The sequence below is a fragment of the Poecile atricapillus genome, unplaced genomic scaffold, assembly GCF_030490865.1.
Source record: "Poecile atricapillus isolate bPoeAtr1 unplaced genomic scaffold, bPoeAtr1.hap1 scaffold_253, whole genome shotgun sequence".
In the NCBI taxonomy this organism is placed as follows: Eukaryota; Metazoa; Chordata; class Aves; order Passeriformes; family Paridae; genus Poecile; species Poecile atricapillus.
This window is the reverse complement of record NW_026709058.1, coordinates 32,923-51,058: the sequence shown is the minus strand read 5'-3', so window position 1 is coordinate 51,058 and position 18,136 is coordinate 32,923. Positions and strand designations below refer to the sequence as shown.

Genomic DNA, 18,136 nt, shown 5'->3' with positions numbered 1-18,136 from the left:
GGGGTCACTGAGGTCACTCTGGAATCACTCTGGGGTCACTCGGGTCACTCTGGGGTCACTCTATGGGGTCAGGGGTCACTGTCACTCTATGGGGTCACTCTGGGGTCACTCTATGGGGTCAGGGGTCACTGTCACTCTATGGGGTCACACTGGGGTCACTCTGGGGCCCCTCCCCCACACTGGGGTCACTCTGGGGGGGTCTCAGTGGGGGAGGGGTCACCTACATCAAATCCCCCGTTGGGGTCCCACCGATGTGCCCGACGTGCCTGGGGGGAGGGGAGAGAGATGAGACCCCCCCCAGACCCCCCCCGAGACCCCCCCGACACCCCCGTGACCCCCCCAGACCCCCCCAGCCCCACAGACCCCAAACCCCCCGGAGACCCCCAAAAAACCCCCAAAAAAAACCCCCAAATTCCCTCCCCACTCCCCAGACCCCAAAAATTTCCCCCCAGACCCAAAAAAACCTCCCAGCCCCTCCCCACTCCCCAAAATCCCCCTCAAAACCCCTCCCCACTCCCCAGACCCCAAATACCCCCCCAAAAAACCCAAAATTCCCCCAAACCCCCCCAAAAAACCCCCCCAAAATCCCCCCCAGACCCCCCAAAAATCCCCCCAGACCCACTTGAAACCGGAGGGGGCCCCAATATCGGCCTTGGAGATTTTCTTGCGCCCCCCCCCCTTTTTCTGCTCCCCCCCGGGGGGGCTCCGGCCTGGGGGGGGGTCCCCGCTGTGGGGAGGGGCCCGAGGGGGGGTTGGGCAGCCCCCGGTAGCGGCTGGGGGTGATGTCGGGGTTGGGGATGGGCACAGCCGGAATTGGGGGGCCTGGAGGGGGGAAAAATTGTTATGGGACCACGGAATTCCCACAAAGAGACCCAAAATCTTCCCTGAGAGCCAAAAATCCACCCCAAAGACCCCAAAATCCCCCCCAGAAACCCCAAATCCACCCCAAAATCCCCCCCAGAAACCCCAAATTTACCCCAAAGAGCCCCAAAATCCTCCCTGAGAGCCAAAAATCCCCCCAGAGAGCCCAAAATCTCCCCCAGAAACCCCAAATTTACCCCAAAGAGCCCCAAAATTCCCCCAAAGAGCCCCAAAATTGCCCAAAATCCTCCGAGAGCCAAAAATCCACCCAAAGACCCCAAAATCCCCCCCAGAAACCCCAAATTTACCCCAAAGAGCCCCGAAATGCTCCCTGAAAGCCAAAAATCCCCCCCAGAGACCCCAAAATCCCCCCCAAAGACCCCAAATTTACCCCAAAGAGCCCGAAATGCTCCCTGAGAGCCAAAAATCCCCCCCAGAGACCCCAAAATCTCCCCCAGAAACCCCAAATTTACCCCAAAGAGCCCCAAAATTCCCCCAAAGAGCCCCAAAATTGCCCCAAAATCCTCCGAGAGCCAAAAATCCACCCAAAGACCCCAAAATCCCCCCCAGAAACCCCAAATTTACCCCAAAGAGCCCCAAAATGCTCCCTGAGAGCCAAAAATCCCCCCAGAGACCCCAAAATCCTTCCCAGAAACCCCAAATTTACCCAGAAGAGCCCTGAAATGCTCCCTGAGCCAAAAATCCCCCCCAGAGACCCAAAATCCCCCCCAGAAACCCCAAATTTACCCCAAGGAGCCCCGAAATTCCCCCAAAGAGCCCCAAAATCGCCCCAAAATCCTCCCTGAGAGCCAAAATCCCCCCAGAGAGCCCAAAATCCCCCAGAGGCCCCAAAATTATCCTGAAGAGCCCCAAAATCCTCTCTGAGAGCCCAAAATCATCCCAGGGAGCCCAAAATACCCCAAAGAGCCCCAAAATGCTCCCTGAGAGCCAAAAATCCCCCCCAGAGACCCCAAAATCCTCCCCAGAAACGCCAAAATCTCCCCAGAGACCCCAAAATTATCCGAAGACCCCAAAATTCCCCCCAGAGACCCAAAATTGCCCCAAAGAGCCCCAAAATTCCCCCAGAGACCCCAAAATCCTCCCCAATTCCTTTCTGGGACCCTCCCAAGCCCCCCCAAAATGGGGCAGGACCCCTCCCCCACTCACCATCAGGGTTGGGGGTCCTGGGAGGCTCCCCCGACGCTCTGGGGGGGCACAGGGAGGGTCAGGGGGGTGAGGACCCCCCCGTGACCCCAAAATTCCCCCAAAATCCTCCCCAGTGACCCCAAAATCCCCCCAAAACCCTCCCCAGTGACCCCAAAATTCTCCCCAGGGAGCTCAGAATTCCCCCAGAGACCCCAAAATCCCCCCAAATCCCCCCAGTGACCCCAAAATCCCCCCAAAATCCCCCCAGTGACCCCAAAATTCCCCCAAATCCCCCCAGTGACCCCAATATCCCCCCCCAGTGACCCCCAAATCCCCCCAAAATCCCTCCCAGTGACCCCAAAATCCTCCCCAGTGACCCCAAAATCCCCCAAAATCCCCCCAGTGACCCCAAAATCCCCCCAGTGACCCCAAAATTCTCCCCAGGGAGCTCAAAATCCCCCCAGTGACCCCAAAATCCCCCCCAGTGACCCCAAAATCCCCCAAATCCTCCCAAAATCCCCCCAAAATCCCCCCAGTGACCCCAAAATCCTCCCAGAGACCCCAAAATCCCCCCCAGTGACCCCAAAATCCCCCAAAATCCTCCCATGACCCCAAAATCCCCCCAAAATCCCCCCAGTGACCCCAAAATCCCCCCAGTGACCCCAAAATCCCCCAAATCCCCCCAAAATCCCGGGGGGGGGGTCAGGACTCACCGTGACCGGGGGGTGGGGGAGGGGGCAGCAGCTGCTTCTCTGTTGGGGGGGAAAAATGGGGGGAGGGGTCAGTGGGGGAGGGGCTGGGGAGGATTTTGGGGTCCCCAAAGGATTTTTTGGGGGATTCCCGGTGGATTTTGGGGATTCCAAGGGGATTTGGGAGGGTTCTGATGGATTTTTGGGGTCCCAGGTGCATTTTGGGGGGTCCCAGGTGCATTTCGGGGGTCCCAGGTGCATTTTGGGGTTCCCAGGTGCATTTTGGGGGTTCCCAGGTGCATTTTGGGGTCTCCCAGGTCCATTTTGGGGGGTTCCAGGTCCATTTAGGGGGTTCCCATGTGCATTTCGGGGTTCCCAGGTCCATTTTGGGGCTCCCAGGTGCATTTTGGGGCTCCCAGGTGCATTTTGGGGGTTCCCCAGGTGCATTTTGGGGAGGGGTCTCTCACCCCCCCGCTGCTGTCGCCGCCGCAGCCGCTCCTGGAGCCGCCCCTCAAACGTCGCCGCCTCGGCCTCGGACGCGAAGTTCAGCCCCGCCCACCCCTCCTGAGCCAATCAGGAGCGGCCGTGGGCAGCCTGACCACGCCCACTTACCCAAACCACGCCCACTTTCCCTTATATGGCATTGCCCCATTGATGATAACCACGCCCACTTTCCCTTATATGGCATTGGCCCACCCATTGATAACCACGCCCACTTTCCCTTATATGGCATTGCCCCATTGATAACCACGCCCACTTTCCCTTATATGGCATTGCCCCACCCATTGATAACCACGCCCACTTTCCCTTATATGGCATTGGCCCACCCATTGATAACCACGCCCACTTTCCCTTATATGGCATTGGCCCATCCATTGATTATTGCCACGCCCACTTTCCCTTATATGGCATTGGCCCATTGATGATAACCACGCCCACTTTCCCTTATATGGCATTGCCCCATTGATAACCACACCCACTTTCCCTTATATGGTCATGTCCTGATTAACAAAGGCCACGCCCACTGCCACGCCCATTCCCTTATATGGTTATGACGTTAATACAAAGGCCACACCCATTCCCTTATATGGTCATGTCCTCATTAACAAATGCCACACCCGCTGCCACACCCATGCCCTTATATGGTCATGCCCTGACTAGAGGCCACACCCACTGCCATGCCCATGCCCTTATATGGTTATGCTCTGATTAACAAAGGCCACGCCCACTGCCACGCCCATTTTCTTATATGGTTATGCTCTGATTAACAAAGGCCACGCCCACTGCCACGCCCATTTTCTTATATGGTCATGCCCTGATTAAGAGGCCACGCCCACTGCCACACCCATGCCCTTATATGGTCATGCACCATCAAGCACAGGCCACACCCACACAAAGTGACCACGCCCATTCGCTCTGGCCACGCCCACTCAATTAAACCACGCCCAAAATTGGCCCTGCCCATATCCCCGTTGGCCACGCCCCCTCTTGGCCACGCCCCCGGCCCCGCCCACTCACGTGGCTGATGAAGGTGTGGAAAAAGGGGGTGGGGGTCTTGTAGCCCATCCCCCCTGCAGCTCCTGCTCCCACCAGAGCTCCCCAGCCTGGGGGGGAGGGGGGATTTGGGGTCAGGGACCCCCCAAAACCCCCAAAAACCCCCCCAGGACCCCCCAAAACCCCCCCCAGGACCCCCCAAAACCACCAAAAACCCCCCAGGACCCCCAAAACCCTCCCCAGGACCCCCCAAAAACCCCCCCAGGACCCTCCAAAACCCTCCCCAGGACCCCCTAAAACCCCCCAGGACCCCCCAAAACCCCTCCCAACCCCAAACCCCTCCTCCATCCCAGGATTTTGGGGATTCCCCCAGAATTTTGGGGACTTCTCCAAATTTTGGGGGTCCCCACTTGGATTTGCGATCCCCCCACAGGATTTGGGGACCCCCCCAATTTTAGGACCCCCTCCCAAAATTTTGGGGACCCCTCCGTGATTTTGGGACCCCCCAGAATTTGGGACCCTCCTCAAATAAGAAAATGACAAAACGGAAGCACCGGGGGCTGTCCTGGACCCACCCCCCTGAATTTTAGGGACCCCCCCAGGATTTTGGGGACCCTCCAGGTTTAGGGGACCCCTCCCAAGTTTTGGGGACCCCCAGAACTCACGGGCAGGCGGAAGATGCGGATGAAGTAGGAGCGGCGGGGGCTGTCCCGAACCAGGCAGGCGACGCCGCAGCCCCGAAGGGTCCAGGAGCCCCCCGGGACCCCCCCGGGACCCCCCGGGACCCCCCCGGGGACCCCCCCGGGCTCGGCCACCAGCAGCTGGACCACGGCTGTCACCAGGGTCTGTGGGGACATGGAGGGGTGGGACCCCCGGCACCCCAAAATCCATCCTGGAGACCCCAAAATCCCCCCAAAATCCATCCCGGGGACACCAAAATCTCCCAAGATTGACCCAAAATCCATCCCAGGAACCCCAAAATCCATCCCAGGGATCCCAAAATCCATCCTGGAGACCCCAAAATCCATCCCAGGGACCCAAAATCCATCCAGGGATCCCAAAATCCCTCCCAGGGATCCCAAAATCCATCCCAGGGACACCAAAATCCATCCCAGGGACCCCAAAATCCATCCCAGGAACCCCAAAATCCCCCAAGATTGACCCAAAATCCATCCTGGAGACCCCAAAATCCCCCAAATCCATCCCAGGGACACCAAAATCCATCCCAGGGACACCAAAATCCCCCCAAAATCCATCCCGGGGACACCAAAATCCATCCCAGTCCATCCCAGTTCCTCCAGTCCTCCCAGTTCCCCTCACAGTCCCCCTCAGTCCCTCCCAGTCCATCCCAGTTCCTCCCAGTCCTCCCAGTTCCCCTCCCAGTCCCCCTCAGTCCCTCCCAGTGCTCCCCAGTTCCCTCCAGTCCCTCCCAGTCCCCCCCAGTGCCCCCCCAGTCCCTCCCAGTGCCCCCCAAGCCCCTCTGAGTTCCCCCCCAGTTCCCCCCCAGTCCCTCCCAGTTCCCTCTCACCCCTCCCAGTGCTCCCCAGTGCCCCCAGTCCCTCCCAGTCCCCTCCCAGTGCTCCCCAGTGCCCTCCCAGTGCTCCCCAGTGCCCCCCCAGTCCCTCCCAGTTCCTCCCAGTGCCCCCCAAGCCCCTGAGTTCCCCCCCAGTCCCTCCCAGTGCTCCCCAGTCCCCTCCAGTGCTCCCCAGTGCCCCCCAGTCCCCCCCAGTCCCTCCCAGTCCCCTCCCAATGCTCCCCAGTCCCCTCCCAGTGCTCCCCAGTCCCTCCCAGTCCCTCCCAGTCCCCTCCAGTCCCCTCCCAGTGCTCCCCAGTCCCCTCCCAGTGCTCCCCAGTGCTCCCCAGTCCCTCCCAGTTCCCCCCAGTCCGTCCCAGTTCCCCCAGTTCCTCACCACGCATTTCCTGCCCAGCAGCTCGAAGATCCTCAGGTTCTCCTGCTGCTCCAGCAGCTCCGAGGGGACGTTGTCCCCCCCCTGCCGCCCCCCCCGGCTCATCCCCAATTCCAGGGGGACCCCAAAAATCCCCAAAAACCCCCAAAAAAACCCAAAAAACAACCCCAAAAAAATACAAAAAAATCCCACTCAAAAATACCAAAAAATAACCAAAAAACCCCAAAAAAACCCTAAAAAACACCCCAAGAAAATACCAAGAAAACCCCAAAAAATTACAAACAACCCAAAAACAAAACCCAAAAAAAATTCCAAAAAATTCCCCAAAAATACCAAAAAATAACAAAAAAAAACCCAAAAAACACTAAAAAAACACCCCAAGAAAATCCCAAAGAAATACAAAAAAATACAAAAAAACCCAAAAAAAACTCGCTCAAAAATACCAAAAAATAACCAAAAAACCCCCAAAAACCCCTAAAAAAAACCCCCAAAAAACCACAAAGAAATATTAAAAAAATCTAAAAAAAATCTAAAAAAACCCCAAGAAAATACAAAAAAAAAACCAAAAAAACCCAAAAATGTCCCCAAAAAACTCAAAAAAATAAACCCTAAAAAAACCCAGAAAACCAAAAAAAAACCACCCCAAAAATACAAAAAACCACCAAAAAAAAAGCCCTAAAAAAACCCCAAGAAAATAAAAACTCCAAAAAACACCCCCCTAAAAAATCCCAAGAAACCCAAAAAAACGAACAGGAAAAACCTCCAAAAAATAACCAAAAAAACACCAAAAACCCTAAAAAATAAAACCCCAAGAAAATACAAAAAAAACCCCAAAAAAAACCAAAAACCCTAAAAAAAAACCCCAAGAAAATACAAAAAAAAACCCAAAAAACCCCCAAAAAAACCTAAAAACAAACCCCCAAAAAAACCTCCAAAAATACCAAAAGCACCCAAAAAAACCTAAAAAAAAACCCCCGAAATACAAAAAAAACCCCGAAAAACACAAAAAAACTCCAAAATAACCCAAAATACCCCAAAACACCAAAAAAAACCCACAAAAAAGCCAAAAAAAACCCCAAAATAAAACCCCAAAAGGCCCCAAAAGCTCCGGGGGCCCCGAGGTCTCTTCCGGGTGGAAGCGCCCAAAGGTGGTGGGGACGTCACCTCCGGACTGGGAGGAACTGGGGGAACTGGGAGGGACTGGGGGGCACTGGGAGGGACTGGGAGGGACTGGGGGGCACTGGGAGGGGAACTGGGAGGGACTGGGGGAACTGGGAGGGACTGGGGGGCACTGGGAGGGACTGGGGGGCACTGGGAGGGACTGGGGGGCACTGGGAGGGACTGGGAAGGGGAACTGGGAGGGACTGGGGGGCACTGGGAGGGGAACTGGGGGAACTGGGAGGGACTGGGGGGCACTGGGAGGGACTGGGGGAACTGGGAGGGACTGGGGGGCACTGGGGGGCACTGGGAGGGACTGGGGGAACTGGGAGGGACTGGGGGGCACTGGGAGGGACTGGGAAGGGGAACTGGGGGAACTGGGAGGGACTGGGAGGGACTGGGAGGGCACTGGGGGGCACTGGGAGGGGAACTGGGGGAACTGGGAGGGACTGGGAAGGGGAACTGGGGGAACTGGGAGGGACTGGGGGGCACTGGGAGGGGAACTGGGGGAACTGGGAGGGACTGGGGGGCACTGGGAGGGACTGGGGGGCACTGGGAGGGGAACTGGGAGGGACTGGGGGGCACTGGGAGGGACTGGAAAGGGGAACTGGGAGGGCACTGAGGGACTGGGGGGATTGGAGAGGGAAACTGGGGGAACTGGGAGGGACTGGGGGGCACTGGGAGGGGAACTGGGAGGGACTGGGGGGTACTGGGAGGGGAACTGGGAGGGACTGGGGGGCACTGGGAGGGACTGGGGGGCACTGGGGGGCACTGGGAGGGGAACTGGGAGGGACTGGGGGGCACTGGGAGGGGAACTGGGAGGAACTGGGAGGGACTGGGGGGCACTGGGAGGGACTGGGGGGCACTGGGAGGGGAACTGGGGGAACTGGGAGGGACTGGGGGGCACTGGGAGGGGAACTGGGAGGGACTGGGGGGCACTGGGAGGGACTGGGGGGCACTGGGAGGGGAACTGGGGGAACTGGGAGCACCCTCAGCCAGCAACAGGAGCCAAACTGGGAACACTGGGGAAATCCCAGTCCCGGCCCCGCCCCTGCCCACACCCTCCCAGTTCATACTGGGAACTCCCCAGTCCATACTGGGAACGGCAAATCACTTCCCAGTCCATACTGGGATCCCCCAATTCCTTCCCAGTCCATACTGGGAGGCCCAAAACCCTTCCCAGTTCATACTGGGAGCCCCCAAACCCCTCCCAGTCCATACTGGGAGCCCCAAAACCCTTCCCAGTCCCTCCCAGTCCCCACCGGGAGCTTCCAATTCCTTCCCAGTCCATACTGGGAGCCTCCAGTTCATTCCCAGTCCATACTGGGATCCCAAACTCCTTCCCAGCTGATACTGGGAGCCCCCAAACCCCTCCCAGTCCATCCCAGTCCATACTGGGAGCCTCCAGTTCACTCCCAGTCCATACTGGGAGCCCCCAAATCCTTCCCAGTCCATACTGGGATCCCCCATTTCATTCCCAGTCCATACTGGGAGCCCTCAAACCCCTCCCAGTCCATACTGGGAGCCTCCAGTTCATTCCCAGTCCATACTGGGAGCCTCCAGTTCATTCCCAGTCCATACTGGGAGCCTCCATTTCATTCCCAGTCCACACTGGGAGCTCCCAGCCCCCTCCCAGTCCATACTGGGAGCCCCCAAACCCCTCCCAGTCCATACTGGGAGCCTCCAGTTCATTCCCAGTCCATACTGGGAGCCTCCAGTTCATTCCCAGTCCATACTGGGAGCCCCCAGCCCCCTCCCAGTCCATACTGGGAGCCCCCAAACCCCTCCCAGTCCGTCCCAGTCCATACTGGGAGCCACACCAGTACCAGGCATCGTTTATTGGCGCTTCCGGCACCTCCGGGACCCCCCCGGGACCCCCCCGGGCTGGGGGGGGAGGGGCAATAAATAAAGGGGGGGGAGGGGAGAAGGCACCCAGGGTGGGGGGAGGGGAGGGGCAGGAACTGGTTTGTACTGGTCCATACTGGGAGAAGGCCTATGGGCATCAACGCAGCAGTGGGGACACCCTACCGGTCCATACTGGTCTGTACTGGTCCGTACTGGGAGGACGCAAGGCCACGCGGGTGAAGAGATCCTGGGCGAGCTCCGGACTGGTTTGAACTGGTTTGAACTGGTTTGTACTGGTTTGTACTGGTTTGTACTGGGAGGACGCAAGGCCACGCCGGTGAAGAGCTCCCAGTTTGGCTGCCGGACTGGTCCGTACTGGCCCGTACTGGTCCGTACTGGTGCGTGCTGGGATGGCTGAAGGCCACGGCAAGGCACTGGTCCATACTGGTCCATACTGGTCCATACTGGTCCGTACTGGTCCGTACCGGTCCGGCACAAAGCGACGCGTGTGGGGCTCCCAGTTGGGCTCCCAGCCCCATACTGGTCCATACTGGTCCATACTGGTCCGGCCCAAGGCCACGCAGCTGCTGAAGCTCCCGGCCGGGATGCCGCGCTGCTCCGTACTGGTTTATACTGGTTCATACTGGGATGGCCCATGGTGGTGCAGAACCCAGCAGGGAGGCACTGGGCTGTACTGGTTTATACTGGGAGGGGTCGTGGGGAGGTCTGGGGGTCCCTGCTGACCCCAGGGTGGCCCTGGGGACCCTGAGGTGGCCCTGGGGACCTCGTGGTGGCCCTGGGGACCCTGAGGTGGCCTTGGGGACCCTGAGGTGGCCTTGGGGACCTCGTGGTGGCCCTGGGGACCCTGAGGTGGCCTTGGGGACCCTGAGGTGGCCCTGGGGACCTCGTGGTGGCCTTGGGGTCCCCAAAAGGACCCCCCTGACCCCAGGTGGGGTCCCCACAGTGTCCTACAGACCCTGACAGTGACCAAAGGGTCCTCAAGGTGACCTCAGGACCTCTCTGAGATGTTTCATGGGGTCTCCACCTTGTCCTACAAACCTCCAGTGATTTTAGAGCCTCTCACAACAACCTCAAGACCCCTTCGAGATGTTCCATGGGTTCTCCATGCTGTCCTACAAACCCCCAGTGACTTTGGGGACCCTCAAGATGACCTCAGGACTTCTCTGAGATGTTTCATGGGGTCTCCACCTTGTCCTACAAGCCCCCAGTGACTTTGGACAACTTCAGGACCTCTTTGAGACGTTTTATGGAGTCTCCACCTTGTCCTACAGACCCCCAGTGACTTTGGAGACCCTCACAACCACCTCAGGACTTCTCTGAGATGTTTTATGGGATCTCCACTTTGTCCTACAAACCTCCAGTGATCTTGGAGACCCTCAAGATGACCTCAGGACTTCTCTGAGATGTTTTATGGGGTCTCCACCTTGTCCTACAAACCTCCAGTGACTTTGGGGACCCTCAAGATGACCTCAAGGCCTCTCTGAGATGTTTTATGGGGTCACCATACTGTCCTACAGCTCTCCAGTAACTCTGGAGCCTCTCACAACCATCTCAAGACCCCTTTGAGACGTTTTATGGAGTCTCCACCTCGTCCTACAGCTCTCCAGTAACTCTGGAGCTTCTCATGATGATCTCAAGCCCTCTCTGAGATGTTTTATGGGGTCACCATACTGTCCTACAGCTCTCCAGTGACTCTGGAGCCTCTCACAACCACCTCAAGACCCCTTTGAGATGTTCCATGAACCCACCACCCACCAACACCCCCCCTCCCCATCCCCCACCCCCACCAAAGACCCCAAACACACCCTCCCCCACCCCCCATTACCCCGATGGAGACCCCAGCTGCTCTCCCCCGGGCGCGGACCCTCCCCACCCCTCCAGGTACCTGGCGAAGAGCCCCTTGGCGCGGCGCAGGACGCGGGGCAGGTGGTGGCGCCGCACCAGGCGGTCGAAGTGCATGGCCACCTCGTTGTAGTCGCCGGCGCGCGCCATGACGGCGTCGCGCTGCTCCAGCAGCATGGCGAGGCAGACGAAGAGCAGGAAGGGGTTCCCCTGGCCCAGCTCTTCTGGCGGTGGCAGAGGAGCTCCGTCGTCCTCCACCGTCACCTCCTCGTCCGAGGAGGAGGAGCCTGAGGAGCACGAGGAGGAGGAGGAGGAGGAGGAGGAGGAGGAAGGCTCTTCCCAAGCCCAACGGCCGCCCCAAGGGTCTTCGGGGGTGGTGGGGTTGGTTTTGGGGTGGTGGTGGTCGTCCTTGAGGTCGTGGTGGTCGTGTGTGGGGTCGTCGTGGTCTTCCTTGGGGTTGTGGTGGTCATCCTTGGGGTTGTGGTCATCCCTGGGGTCATGGTAGTCATCCCTGGGGTCATGGTGGCCATCTCTGGGGTTGTGGTGGTCATCCTTGGGGTCATGGTGGTGATTCTTGGAGTTGTGGTCACCCCTGGGGTCATGGTGGCCATCCTTAGGGTCATGGTGGCCATCCTTGAAGTCATGGTGGCCATCTTTGGGGTCATGGTGGCCATCCCTGGGGTCATGGTGGCCATCCTTGAAGCCATGGTGGCCATCTTTGGGGTCATGGTGGTCATCCCTGGGGTCATGGTGGCCATCTTTGGGGTTCTGGTGGTCATCCTTGGACTTGTGGTCATCCTTGGAGATGTTGTGGCCATCCCTGGGGTCGTGGTGGCCTTCTCCAAAGCTGTGTCCATCTCCAAGGTCACCCTGAACCTCTCTGAGGTCACCTCGTCCTCCTCTGGGGTCACCTCGTCCACCTCTGGGGTCACCTCGTCCTCCTCTGGGGTCACCTCGTCCTCCTCTGGGGTCACCTCGTCCTTCTCCTGGCCCATGGCCCTCTCTGTGGTCACCGTGTCCTCTCCTGGGGTCACCCCCAGCCCCCCAGCAGAGGCTCTGGGGTCTCTGCTCCATCTCCAGGGCGTCCGTGGCCTCCTCCACCCTCCTGGGGCCACCCCAGGAGTCCTCGGGGGCTTCTCCACCATCCCTGGGGGGTCTCCCCTGGACCTTCCTGGAGCTCTCGGAACCTTCCTGAACCTTCTTCAAGCTCCTGGGACCCTCCTGGCTGTCCCCGGCACCACCGGGGACGTCGCTGGAGCTCTTGGAGTCATCTCTGGAGCTCCTGGAACCTTCCTGGATGCTCTTGGAACCTTCTAGAAGATCGCTGGAGCTCTTGGGACTCCTGAGAACATCACTGGAGCTCTTGGGACCTCCTTGGATGCTCTTAGAACCTTCTAGAACATCATTGGAGCTCTTGGAACCTTCTAGAACATCACTGGAGCTCTTGGGACTCTTGAGGACATCACTGGAGCTCTTGGGACTTTCCTGGATGCTCTTAGAACCTTCCAGAACATCATTGGAGCTCTTGGGACCTTCCTGGATGCTCTTAGAACCTTCCAGAACATCACTGGAGCTCTTGGGACCTTCCTGGATGCTCTTAGAACCTTCCAGAACATCGCTGGAGCTCTTGGGACCTTCCTGGATGCTCTTAGAACCTTCCAGAACATCGCTGGAGCTCTTGGAACCACTGGCAACATCTCCAGAACCCTCCAAACCACCCCCAGAACCCTTCAAACCCCCAAACCCAGCTCCAGAACCTTCCGTCACCCCACCACCACCAGCACCATCCTCCTCCTCCACCGCCACCTTCCTCCTCCTCCTCCTCCTCCTGGGCGGCCGCGGCCGCAGCCCCCTCCTCTCCCTCCACCCCCTGCCCGCCCTGCGCGCCCCCAGGGGCGCCCCCAGCAGCGGCACCCCGGGGCGCGGCGGCGCCGGCGCCGGCGGCAGCGAGCTCCAGGTGATCTCCAACACCTTCAGGGCGTCCTCGAAGGCGAACTCCCGCTTGAGCTCCAGCAACAACCAGCGGTAGCAGAAGAGCAGGTCGTGAGCGCCGCGCGCCGCCAGGAACGCCCAGAAGGCCGGGTCGGCGCGGCGCAGGAGCCGCCGCAGGTGAGCGAACGCCCGCGAGAGGCCGCGGCCGCCGGGGCGGAAGCGCGGCGCGAGGCGGCGCATCAGGGAGCAGAAGCACAGGTAAGCTTGGGCTTCGTCGTCCAGCACGGCCAAGAGCGGCGCGGCCACGTCCGACATGCCCTGGCAGTAGGACAGGCGCGGGTGGCCCAGGGCGAAGGTGGTCAGCAGGGCCTGGAGGGCGGCCAGGTGAGGGTGACCCTCCTCGGGGCCGCCGAAGTAAGGGTGGGCGCGGTCGGTGCGCACCACGTCCTTGCGGACGGCGGCGGCCACCTGGGCCAGCTCGGCCGGCGGCGTGCGGGTGGCCAGGGCCACCTTCAGAGAGGAGTACTCGGCCGCCTTCAGGCGCAGGTGGGACAGGCGCTCCTGGCCCGTGAGGCCCGAGGGGAAAACGTTCAGCAGGTAACGCCAGACCACCTGCAGAGGGGGAGGGGACAGGTGAGAGGGGGAGGGGACAGGTGAGAGAGGGGAAACGTTCAGCAGGTAACACCAGACCACCTGGAGAGGGGGATGGGACAGGTGAGAGGGGGGAAACGTTCAGCAGGTAACACCAGACCACCTGGAGAGGGGGAGGGGACAGGTGAGAACACCTGGAGAGGGGGAGGGGACAGGTGAGACCACCTGGAGAGGGGATGGGACAGGTGAGACCACCTGGAGAGGGGGAGGGGACAGGTGAGATGGGAATGGGACAGGTGAGAACACCTGGAGAGGGGGAGGGGACAGGTGAGACCACCTGGAGAGGGGGAGGGGGACAGGTGAGATGGGAATAGGACAGGTGAGGACACCTGGAGAGGGGGATGGGACAGGTGAGAGAGGGGAAAACGTTCAGCAGGTAACGCCAGACCACCTGGAGAGGGGGAGGGGACAGGTGAGACCACCTGGAGAGGGAGAGGGGACAGGTGAGATGGGAATGGGACAGGTGAGAACACCTGGAGAGGGGGAGGGGACAGGTGAGAACACCTGGAGAGGGGGAGGGGACAGGTGAGACCACCTGGAGAGGGGGATGGGACAAGTGAGGACACCTGGAGAGGGAGATGGGACAGGTGACAATGGGAAAACGTTCAGCAGGTAACACCAGAGCACCTGGAGAGGGGGAGGGGACAGGTGAGATGGGAATGAGACAGGTGAGAACAGCTGGAGAGGGAAATGGGACAGGTGAGAACACCTGGATGGGGGGAATGGGACAGGTGAGAGCAGAACCATGTCCAGCAGGTAACACCAGAACACCTGTCCAAGGGACACTGAGGCTCAGAGAGGCTCAAAGGTGACCCCAGGTGGAATCAGGGAACTCTCAGGTGTCGCTCAGGATGGACCTGAGGATCCCCAGGTGTGACATCAGATCCCCAACTGTGATTCAGGTGACACCAGAACACCCCAGGTGTGACTCAGGTGACACCAGAACACCCCAGGTGTGGCTCAGGTGACAGCAGAACACCCCAGGTGTGATTCAGGTGACAGCAGAACACCCCAGGTGTGATTCAGGTGACACCAGAACACCCCAGGTGTGACTCACGTGACACCAGAACACTCCAGGTGTGTCCCAGGTGTGCCCACAACCCCTCCAGGTGTGCCCCAGGTGCAATCAGGACCCTCCCAGGTGCGTCTGACTGTACCCCTGCCCCCCCAGGTGTGATCAGGAACCCCCCAGGTGTTCCCCAGGTGTGATCATGACCCCCTCCAGGTGTATCTGACTGTACCCCTGCCCCCGCAGGTGTGATCAGGACCCCCCAGGTGTGATCAGGACCCCCCCAGGTGTGATCAGAACCCCCCCAGGTGTGATCAGAACCCCCCCAGGTGTGATGAGGACCCCCCCAGGTGTATCTGACTATACCCCTGCCCCCCCAGGTGTGATCAGAACCCCCCCAGGTGTGATCAGGACACCCCCAGGTGTGATCAGAACCCCTCCAGGTGTGTCTGACTGTACCTACACCCCTCCAGGTGTGATCAGGACCCCCCCAGGTGTGATCAGGAACCCCCCAGGTGTGTCTGACTGTACCCACACCCCTCCAGGTGTGATCAGGACCCTCCCAGGTGTGTCTGACTGTACCCCTGCCCCCCCAGGTGTGACCAGGACCCTCCCAGGTGTGATCAGAACCCCCCCAGGTGTGATCAGGACCCCCCCAGGTGTGATCAGAACCCCCCCAGGTGTGATCAGAACCCTCCCAGGTGTGACCAGGACCCCCCCAGGTGTGATCAGGACCCCCCCAGGTGTGACCAGGACCCCCCCAGGTGTGATCAGAACCCCCCAGGTGTGATCAGAACCCCCCCAGGTCTGATCAGAACCCCCCAGGTGTGATCAGGACCCCCCCAGGTGTACCCCAGGTGTACCCCAGGTACAATCCCACCCCCAGGTGCACCCCAGGAGCTTTTCCCGTGTCTCACCTTGCGCAGGCCGGGCTCGACGCCGCCGTGGAAGACGTGCAGCCGCAGCTCCTGGGGCCGCAGCAGGCGCCCACCTGGGCCCAGGTACGACCTCAGGTCGGCGTCGCTCAGGGGGGCGCAGGGCGGGGGAGGGGGAGGGGGCGGCGACACCGCCGGGGTCCCCTCGGGCCACGCCAGGGCCGCCTGCGCCCGCGCCAGCGTCCGGCCCACCTGCGGGGAACGGCACAGGTGCGCTGGGACGGCGCCGGAAGCTTCTGGAGGGGGCGGGGAGAAGCTTCACCTGTGGCCAGGTGTGCTCACCTGTGCCAGCAGCGCCTGGGTGAAGGGCAGGGCGGCCGCCAGCAGCGAGCGGCGCTCGGGGAGAGGCTCGGCCGCCGCCACCTCCCGCGGGCTGATGATGTCCCAGTCCTCCAGCAGCGGACCTGGGGATGGCACACCTGAGCTACAGGTAACTGAGAGACCTGGGAGCTCTGCCTGACATACCTGAGAGACCTGGGAACCCCGCCTGACACACCTGAGCTACAGGTAACTGAGGGACCTGGGAGCTCCACCTGACACACCTGAGCTACAGGTAACTGAGAGACCTGGGAGCTCCACCTGACACACCTGAGCTACAGGTGTAGAGACCTGGGAACTCTGCCTGACACACCTGAGCTACAGGTAACTGAGAGACCTGGGAACCCCACCTGACACACCTGAGCTACAGGTGTAGAGACCTGGGAGCTCTGCCTGACACACCTGAGCTACAGGTAACTGAGAGACCTGGGAACCCCACCTGACACACCTGAGCCCCGCCCTGGGACCCTCCCCCTGGCACTCAGCACCGCCTGACACCCAAACAAAAGCACCTGAGTGTCCCAGGGGTGGGTCCTCAGGTGTGTCCCCACTCTCCCAGGTGTGTCCCCACTCTCCCAGGTGTGTCCCCATTCTCCCAGGTGTGTCCCCTTGTGCCCAAGTGTGTCCCAGCTATGTCTGTGACTATCCCAGGTGTACCTCAGGTGTGTTTTCCCTTTCTAGGTGTATTCCAGGCGTGTCCCCTTGTGCCCAGGTGTGCCTGTGAATGCCCCAGCTACATCCCAGGTGTGTCTCCCACCACCCAGGTGTACCACAGGTGTGTCCCAGCTATGTCTGTGACTATCCCAGGTGTATCTCAGGTGTGTTTTCTCTTTCCAGGTGTATTCCAGGTGTGTCCCTTTGTGTCCAACTGTACCACAGGTGCGTCCCAGACTATTTCTCCCACCCAGGTGCGTTTGTGAGTGTCCCAGGTGTATCCCAGGTGTGTCCCCCACCACCCAGGTGTACCACAGGCGTGTCCCAGATGATTTCTCTTACCCATGTGCGTTTGTGAGTATCCCAAGTACATCCCAGGTGTATCTCCACCCACCCCATGATGTCCCAGGTGTATCCCAGATGACTTCTCCCACCCAGGTGCGTTTGTGAGTGTCCCAGGTGCATCCCAGGTGTGTCTCCACCCAGCCCATCATGTCCCAGGTGTATCCCAGATTATTTCTCCCACCCAGGTGCGTTTGTGAGTGTCCCAGGTGCATCCCAGGTGTGTCTCCACCCACCCCATCATGTCCCAGGTGTGTCCCAGGTGTGTCCCAGGTGTGTCACTCACTGTCGGGGGGGTTCCTGACGTCCAGGCGCAGCCTCAGGGTGGGCCGGGCGCAGGTGAAGGCGTTGGCCAGGTCACCATCGCTCAGCAGAGGCACAAAGGTGTCCTGGCCCTGCCCATCCCGCGCCGCAAAGCTCAGCACGAAGCTTTTCTTCCTGAAAGAGCGACAGGTGAGGTCACCTGGCTGTTCCAGGGGGGTCCCAGGTGGGGTTTTGGGGGAGGAAGGGTCGCGCTCACCCCTGCAGGTCGAAGGCTCGGGCCAGGATGTGCTGCAGCACATCCAGCGAGGTGATCTGCGGGTCCACGGCGAACGAGCGGAACTCGGGGGGCTGCTGCCCCTCGCTCTTCTGCGGGAGGAGCGTCAGGAAGTCCCGGAGGGTCCCGGGAGGTCCCGCAGGGGTCCCGGAGGGTCCCGGAGCCCCCCGGCCCCTCACGGCGACCCAACATGGCGGCGCTCTCCCCTCACCGCGACAACGCGAAGCGCCTCCCGCGCCGCTGATTGGCTGTCGGGCCCTCACGTGACCCGAGAGGCGGGAAAATTTCCCGCCGGCGCCACACCCGCCTCGCCGAGCTGATTGGCTGCCCGAGCCCACGTGACCCCACCCTTAACTCCGCCCACAAATTAGCATAATGACCGCGCCCGCGCGAGGCCCCGCCCATAACCACGCCCCTTACCTTGACGCGCACGCGCACAACCTCGCACTCCTCCTCCAGCGAGGCTCCGCCCCCCGGCGAGACCCCGCCCCCCGCCGCCGCCGCCATGTTGGGGCGGGGTCTCGGGGGGGATCGGGGGTTTTGGGGGGGTTTCGCCGCCGCCGCCGCCCCCCCCGAACCGGGGAAGGGGGGGGGGCTGCTGTTACATCACCGTGCTGACGTCACGCCGCGCCCCCCCCTCCCCCGGCCGCTCGGAGGGCGGTTGTGAACGGGGAGGATCCGGAGCCGCGCCCGCGCCCGTGCCCGTCCTGCGGCCGCGGCCGTAGCAACAACATCCGGGGCAGCGCGCGGAAATGACGTCACGGGGCAGGCTCCGCCGAGGCGGCTCCTCCGAT

General features: G+C 60.6%; 2 protein-coding genes across 2 annotated transcripts; both read right to left on the bottom strand.

Annotated features, from left to right (window-relative positions):
* Nucleotides 1-220: 220 nt before the first annotated feature.
* On the bottom strand, nt 221-6,251 carry LOC131574332 (actin nucleation-promoting factor WAS-like). Its single transcript, XM_058828771.1, is given in 9 exon segments — nt 221-266; nt 623-822; nt 2,029-2,066; nt 2,721-2,759; nt 3,164-3,260; nt 4,215-4,264; nt 4,267-4,300; nt 4,856-5,035; nt 6,101-6,251. Coding segments are annotated over 9 exon segments (786 nt in total). The 5' UTR covers nt 6,203-6,251.
* Nucleotides 6,252-10,942: 4,691 nt separating this feature from the next.
* On the bottom strand, nt 10,943-18,072 carry LOC131574334 (TBC1 domain family member 25-like). The gene is made up of 8 exons (XM_058828774.1): nt 17,763-18,072; nt 17,325-17,434; nt 17,091-17,242; nt 15,773-15,894; nt 15,473-15,682; nt 12,385-13,507; nt 11,801-12,273; nt 10,943-11,656 (listed from the first exon to the last, which is right to left on the bottom strand). The coding sequence occupies exons 1-8, from the start codon at nt 17,847-17,849 to the stop codon at nt 10,943-10,945; spliced, it is 2,991 nt and encodes a 996-aa protein (XP_058684757.1). The 5' UTR covers nt 17,850-18,072.
* Between the last annotated feature and the right edge of the window lie 64 nt (nt 18,073-18,136).

Bases quoted from the DNA above. Each gene is read 5' to 3' on its own strand.
- LOC131574334 (XM_058828774.1), bottom strand. From the start codon at position 17,849: ATGGCGGCGGCGGCGGGGGGCGGGGTCTCGCCGGGGGGCGGAGCCTCG. The intron at 17,243-17,324 runs GTGAGCGCGACC...TCGCTCTTTCAG, and splicing joins CGAGCCTTCGACCTGCAGGG to GAAGAAAAGCTTCGTGCTGA. The intron at 12,274-12,384 runs GTTCCAAGAGCT...ATCTTCTAGAAG, and splicing joins CTCCAGTGATGTTCTAGAAG to GTTCCAAGAGCATCCAGGAA.